We start from the raw sequence: 7,500 nt of genomic DNA on the forward strand, positions 1-7,500 counted from the left end.
GCGCAGCTCTGCTATCGATGTGACATTAGACTTCCCACGTGACAAAGTGTGACTAGAGCCCAACCTATCTCCCCAGCAGATTTCCTGCGCTGAATCGGGCTGGTAGGACCAAATATCCTCATGCGACCTAAAGCCTAACTCTCCAGGGCACATCGTGCTAAGAACTATCGGCCAGCATTGTGCAAGTTTAATGGAACAAGTGTAGGCAGTTCATAAATAGCTCAAGCCATTAGTGCGGCACCTGAGCACGTGCTGAATGGCAAAATTACCCTTTTACCCTGCTATGTAAAAATTAATGTATTGAAGAACCTCAGATCATGGTGGTTAGTATATTTATACTTATATGTACTTGTAAAGTGGTCCATGTTGGTTTGTGCATTATGTGTCTTTTATCAGTAACTTTATTCACAATATATATCTTATTCTTAAAGATGGTTTAGCTGTCATGTCTGTGGATCTTGGAAGTCAGTTTATGAAAATAGCTATAGTTAAGGTAAATGTGTCATTACTGCTAATTTCTTTTAAAAGCACCACTCTATTTTAAAAAGACAAAAGTTCTTGTTTGCCTGTTTGATCTATATAATGTTGTTAATGCCATAAATGTTCTTGAATTTTAGCCTGGGGTTCCAATGGAAATAGCACTCAACCAGTAAGTTGAGTTATATTGAAGATGTGTTTTTTTTTTGAGTTGTTAATGACAGGAAAGGGTGTGTCCAGGGTTACGTGTTTTCTCCAGATAGGTCAGATCTTTTTTCAGCAGTTGGTTTACAAATTTGATCATGAAAGAAGTGTATCATAATTGAAGTGTGGGTTATTTCGTCGAGTAACCTGCACTTCATCCAACAAATTGACCTGCTCCCAACTGAGTGGCTTCATAAAGTAGCTCAGTTTGTAAAGCATTGGAATGACATGGCAGAGGTCATGGGTTTAATTGAATCCATTAATTTAAGGCCACCCAAAGGTTTCAGGTGTAAACCTATAAGAGAGAATTGCTTGAATTGTCCAGTTAAGTGTGAAGATGACTTCTCTCTTTATACATGTAATTTGATAGTGTTAACAACAGTAAACATTTACCATGGTCAGTGTTTTAATTATAGTTGCAATCAATTTATGTGTTGTCAGGGAATCAAGACGAAAGACACCTGCTGCAGTTTCCCTGAAAGATAATGAACGATTATTTAGTGATGGAGCTATGACAGTGGTAGGTACTGGGTAACTTAATTTGAAGGAAGAAAATCTGCTATAAGCTTGTTTATCAATGTTGTGGGTTAGTTGTAAAACTTTGTTTGTTTCCATTCTGGTTGCATTTCAGGCTGTCAAGTACCCTAAAAATTCCTACATTTATCTTCAAGATGTGTTGGGTAAAAAAATGAGCAATCCGCTAGTACAACAGTATAAGGAAAGGTATGGAAAAATTGAGCAATAAAGGATTTTTACATCATTTATTTAGAATGCAAGAAGCTTGCTGCTATATGTGTTAGTAGTTCAGTGTAATTGTATAATAATTATTATTTGTTAACAGTTCATTGATTGTGTTGGCCAGTGTACCTTCTATTGTGTACCCACTAGCTTCGAGGCCTCCGTGATATTCAAATTCTGTATACTAAATTTAAGTGTTGCCAGAAACCCATAAGGGTTGAAACGTGTAACGGCCCCTTCAGTGCTGGGAAACAAGCTTCTGAATATTCCATTTGCTAAGTACCATATTTGGAACAACAAGACCGAGGGGTTTCCAAATATGGTTCTTAGCATTGAAAGATTCAACCAATCAGTTCGCACTGAATATTCAGAAGCTGTGAACGCGCGTTACACGTTTCAGCCCTTATGGGTTTCTGGTGTTGCGCAATAGTACATGTAGTGTGGATTCTACCACATAATGTATTATTTTTATTGATACTAATCCTTTGACTCCAGTTGTCATGTATGTTATAAATACAAGGTGAAGGATCGCATTTTTTGTTTTCATTTTTGAAAATATTAATGTGCTTTCTTATTGGTGACCAAGATTGGCATATTTGATGAGAGCACTTGCCATCCACCAATAAATCCTAGGCACCAATGCAAATGTGGGTTAAGTTTGTGGGTTATGTACCCTGACACAATGTTCTTTTTTTCGGGTACACCTGTTTTCCCTCATCATCAAAACGTAACATTAGCTTTGATTTGACCCTTTCAAATTTGATTTGAATTTCATTTAACCCTCAATAATTTTGTTATGCACAAGTTGTAATTTTGGTAATCTTTATGGTTAAGGTTGCCATTTGAAAAGTTCATAACTGATAATACAATGTATCTACTGCCCCATGTTTAAGACTTTGGGTTGTTTCTCATAGCGAGGGGAAGTGAAGCTGAATTTTTGTACAATTATTATTAACCCATTGACTCCCAGGGGTTCCCCATTGACAAGTAAAATTGTCTGGCGTTAGACAGAGTAAAATACTAAGTCTGGCCGGTTTTGGCCGGTTTGTACGTCAAAGGGTTAAAGAAGTAGAGTTCTTTACTTTAAGCTGTTGCTGGGACACTGCTAAAATAGAGCTATTTTTTGTGCTGTTCACATTATGTTAGTCATGTATTCTAAACAAAATCCCAACACTTGTAGTTGTAGTGGAGGTTCCATCTCTTCTATTGTTTATTGACTTTATTTTTTGCCTACTTTGTCAGGTTTCCATGGTATGATCTTGAAGAGGATAAGGAGACAGGAACTGTTCTTTTTCGGCATGACAGTGAAACAACTTTTACTCCAGAAGAGCTTTTTGGTATGATACTGAATCACTCCAGAATCATTGCAGAAAAGTTTGCTGGTAAGTTACATGCACCTGTATACCATGTTTTGACAAAAAAATGCCCACCTGCTCGTTCTCTTACTTGATATCTTTGCTGGCCTTAGCTTTAGGTCCACTTTTTGCTTTATTCCTCGTACATAGCCCACTCTGGATCAACAATCTGTTACACAAAGGTTGGTTTGAATCATAGTTATTTATTTTATGCAACTATTTCTTTAAAGATCATCCCATGAAAGATGTAGTGCTTACTGTCCCTTCATTTTTCACCCAAGCTGAACGGCGTGCTGTGATGAGGTTAGTCTTACTAAATGTAGGTCAATTATCTCTCGCAAGTGATTATTAATGTATGGATTGCAAGTAACCCTGGTGAAAATCTTTGAAGGATCTTTGAAGATCCTTAAAGACTCCTCAAAGATCTTTTTGAGGATCTTTCTAAGGATCTTTTCTCAAATCCTCAAGGATCCTACCTAGGATCCTTAAAGATCCTTAAAGATCTTAGCCTTTCTTGCCAAGATCCTCAAAGATCCTTGCCAAGATCTTCAAGGATCCTTGAGGATCTTCGAAGATCCTGTCCAAGATCCTTGAGGATCTTCGAAGATCCTGTCCAAGATCCTGTGCAAGATCCTCAAGGATTTTTAAAGATCCTGACCAAGATCTTTGAAGATCATCAAAGATCCTTGAGGATGTTGAAGGAACCAACCAAAGATCCTTGGGGATCTTCAAAAACCATATCCAAGATCCTTAAGGATCTTCAAAGAGCTGGTGCAAGATCCTTGAGGATCTTCAAAAACCCTTGCCAAGATCATTTGCAAGATCCTTGAGGATGTTTATGTTTAAATATCATTTAGGACTTTACAGGAATAATTAACTTAGCCAAGATTATTAATTTTGTTGTCCACCTTCTCACCCTGAATTGCACTTATTAGACTGCAGTTTGATGTACAAATTCTTTTATTTAACCTGGAAAAAGGAGCTTTCTTTCTGTAAAAGAGAAACTTCAATACATAAAATGCTTCATTTGTCTGTAAACTATTTATGTTATAATGCTAAGTATGATTGAGGTAAAATAACAATGATGAATCATGGGAAATCAATATCCGACTTTATTTGCTAGCATTCTTTATTGAACTGAATGAAAAACAGCCACACACTACGATTCTCACTTGAGTAAGATGCAAGTGAAGTTTGGTAAGGCTTATCACCCTGGCTTGTTATCCAAAATTGGCACTAACTCCTGGGTCAAAGGGATGGGAAGAATACAATAAAAATCTAACAAACCTGAACAAATGATGCACTGACTATTGTTTTTCACAGACTTGATGTGGATCAAGTTGCCTTTGACAACATTGTTGTTTTAACATTGAAACTCTGTGACAACTTTGCTCACATCTTATTCAACTGACAATCATAGTAGCTTTGAGTTATTTGGTCACATGCATGGTTATCCATCAATTAAAAGTCTAGCTGCATACATGCAGTAAACCAATTTCTCAAAATTACCTATAATATGACTTGAATGTATATTAATAATCATAGAAACAATAGAGATAAAATATAGATACTCATACAGTTTTTATCAAGTACTCATTAATATCGAAGATATGGCTGGGAATATTTAAAATATTTTCACAAACAGCCATTTTTATTGAGAAAATGTTTCTTAAAAATAAGACAAAAACCTTAAATTGTAGCCTAGAAAAACAGCGAAAGAGAAACATTACAAGTACAAGTACATGTACTACAACAATAACGTTTGATTTTACCGAACACATTTGTATTTATTTCATTTTATCTATCTTTTTATTACTAATTTTTTTCTTCACTCAGTATATGGTGCTATTGTCGGCTGAGGCTGCTTTTTGAGAACTTTTTCTGAATATTTTGCAGTTATGCATCCTGAAAGAAAAACAAAGCCATAAGGGCAAATCACTCATATTGATTATCATGAATTCCACATGTACTCGCAAGTCATGCCGTGGAAGTGGAAATAAATGTGCGTCACCTAACCTTTAATTTGTAAATTGCTATGAACCTCAGACACGTAGCATTTACAGAGAATCGAAGGGATCCTTTGCCAATCATATAATTTGCAACAACCACTCTTTTGATGTAAACCTTATTACTAGTAAGTAATCTCGTTAAAGGTTCACCTATTTTTTACAGGATTAGAGCAAGTAAGCCGAATTATAATCCTTGCCTGTACATGTCCAATTATTTGGGAATTGAAGTTTGAAAAGTTCGAATTTCGGCTAACTCAATGTTGTACGCAATTAAAATCTTTTCGAAATGAAACGTTTTGTTCCAGTATTACCATATCATTTTAAATGTGAATGCTTCATTGCCATGCAAATTAAACACACAAAGAATCTTAACCCCGAGAGATTTGAATTGGTTGAGTTAGCCGGTTTAGTCTATCGTCATTTTTGAGGACAATAAGTCATCAACTCAAACATTATCTGCTTATAATTAGCGCCTACCTTTGTACTTGGATTGCTGTATGCATTTCCTCGTTTGAATCAGTATTTAAAGGGCAAAACAATCATGAATCATAAGATTTATGCTCGTTGATTCAAACTTAGAAAAAAACCGCCGAACTGTAAGAGGAGCAATCGTTGGTGACTGCTGACCAAAAGGGAAATGGCTCACTAGTTTCCAGTCTTATCTCTCGCGTTTTATCCAAGATGGCGGAGGATTACAACCCTCCGATTCATCGGACTGTACTTTAAAGAAAAAGTGAGCACAAATCATAGCAGAATTAACCCTTAAAGGAATGTGAAAAGATACTGATCGAGCCGATTCGTCACTAGAGTCTCTAGATGTGACCCTGAATTCTGTATTTTAGCCCTGGTATTTTTAAAAGGATTACGTGCTGACACGAATTCTTTGATATTTCGAGAGTATATTGTTTCATATTGCTTCTGGCCCGGCCTGCAGCTATTACGAGTTCATCAAACAAGGTAATCTGTTACTGATATTTCCGACAATCAATGGATTACATCAGAATAAACGTTTTCTTTTTAATTGATTCGTGTACAGCGTGATTATTTTTATGTTCAAAGTTTGGTTCCTTAACGATGCTTCAGGGTACATGTACGTAATACCTCATAGGATCTTAAGGGATTTTATACACTTCACTCCTAAAAAGGTCCTTATAAGATCCTTATCCTTGAAGGATCAAGATCACTCTAAAGATCCTTTTTAGATCCTTGAAAGATCTTCATAGGATCTTTCAAGGATCCTAACGGAGATCCCTACAAGATCACTTTATGGTTCCTTTTAAGATCCGTGAAGGATCCTCATAGGATCTTTCAAGGATCCTAATAAAGTTCCTTTCAAGATTACTATAAGGATCCTTTTAAGATCCTTGAAGGATCCTCATAGGATCTTTCAAGGATTGTAACAAAGATCCTTTCAAGATCACTTTAAGGATCCCTTTAAGATCCTTGAAGGATCCTCATAGGATCTTTAAGGATCCTGATAAAGATCTTTTCAAGATACCTCTGAAGATTCTTTTAGGATCCTTAAAGGATCCTCATACAATCCTTGAGGATCTTTTGAGGATCCTTTTAAGGTTTCTTTGAAGATCACTATAAGGATCCTTCAAAGATCCTCAAAAGATCCTAGCATGATCTTTAAGGATCCTGTCAAAGATTTTATTAAGATCCTTTCAAGGATCCTTTTAAGATCCTTGTAAGATCCTCAGGCACTCTTTGAGGATCTTCAAGGATCCTTTTGAGGATCTTTCCAAGATTTTGTGTGTGGATCTTGGTAAGATCTTTGCAAGATCCTGATAATTTCCTCAAGGATCTTGATGAAGTATCCCAAGAGTCCTCAATGTTAGAAAATCTTTGAAGATCCTTTAAAGATCCTTCAAGGATCCTGTGAAGATCTTCATCTTTAAAGATCTTTGTCAGGTCTTTGAAGATCTTTGAAGATCTTCAAAGATCCTTTAAGGATTTTCACCAGGGAATGCCTGTGTGTTTTTTTATTCCTTTCACTGAGTACTGCCTTTTTGGTCGTTTTCTTTAGAGCTGCAAAATTGGTTGGATTAAATGTGCTGCAGATTATGAATGCAAACACAGCAGGTAACAAAAAGTGATGATGATGACGATAGAAATGACAATAATATACAAGGATGCCAAAAATGGTATATAATAATAATGGTTGTATCAAACAACCCTCAAGGCTGCCTTAGGGTTTGGTAAATGATGCTCAAATGAACAGCAAATGTCCTGCAGAAGGTCCTTAGTAGACTGTAGGTCATCTACACATACACATATGTTGCCAGTAAAATCAGTTTTCAGGTTTAATGTTAAAGCAAAAATTAATTAATTAATTAAAATTAGGATCACCAATTTAACCTAGGTTAAAACCGATTCAACCTGAAAACAGATATTACCGGCAACACATACACTCTGGATGAAGAGAGAGGAAAACTAGAGCACTCTGAGAAAAGATCTCTTGGATTAGACGACAGTTACTAACATAAGGAATTCAACCTGCAAGGCATGCCCAGTCTAGGATCCAAATCAAACCTGGGGCACATTGGAATGCCAACAGTGCTACTACTTGTAACTGTTAAGATTTTAGAGGTTGCAAAATACTCCGGCGATCTTCAACAATTACAGGGGTAGCTGACTTAGTGTGAGGCAATAGACAAATCGAACTCCACAGATAGGCAATACGTACACCAGATTTAATCAAAGTTCAAGAATCT

At 36.3% G+C, this 7,500-nt stretch overlaps 2 protein-coding genes and 1 long non-coding RNA gene across 3 annotated transcripts in view; 1 reads left to right on the plus strand and 2 right to left on the minus strand.

Moving 5' to 3' along the window:
• The window catches only part of LOC137983340 (FMR1-interacting protein NUFIP1-like), a 200,645-nt gene that overhangs the window by 26,309 nt on the left and 166,836 nt on the right, over positions 1–7,500 (minus strand). The window lies entirely within an intron of this gene.
• Positions 1–7,500, plus strand: part of LOC137982114 (hypoxia up-regulated protein 1-like) — a 29,653-nt gene that overhangs the window by 1,214 nt on the left and 20,939 nt on the right. The window contains exons 3-9 of the mRNA XM_068829173.1: positions 432–493; positions 618–649; positions 1,123–1,201; positions 1,313–1,404; positions 2,662–2,801; positions 3,005–3,077; positions 6,813–6,868. Of these exons, the coding sequence (XP_068685274.1) occupies positions 432–493; positions 618–649; positions 1,123–1,201; positions 1,313–1,404; positions 2,662–2,801; positions 3,005–3,077; positions 6,813–6,868 (534 nt within the window). The remainder of the gene's footprint in view (positions 1–431; positions 494–617; positions 650–1,122; positions 1,202–1,312; positions 1,405–2,661; positions 2,802–3,004; positions 3,078–6,812; positions 6,869–7,500) is intronic.
• Positions 4,407–6,750, minus strand: LOC137982780 (uncharacterized). Its single transcript, XR_011118819.1, has 2 exons — positions 5,261–6,750; positions 4,407–4,679 (listed from the first exon to the last, which is right to left on the minus strand). It is a non-coding gene; the product is annotated as an uncharacterized lncRNA (long non-coding RNA).

Source organism: Montipora foliosa, chromosome 13 (assembly GCF_036669935.1).
Source record: "Montipora foliosa isolate CH-2021 chromosome 13, ASM3666993v2, whole genome shotgun sequence".
NCBI classification, from domain to species: Eukaryota; Metazoa; Cnidaria; class Anthozoa; order Scleractinia; family Acroporidae; genus Montipora; species Montipora foliosa.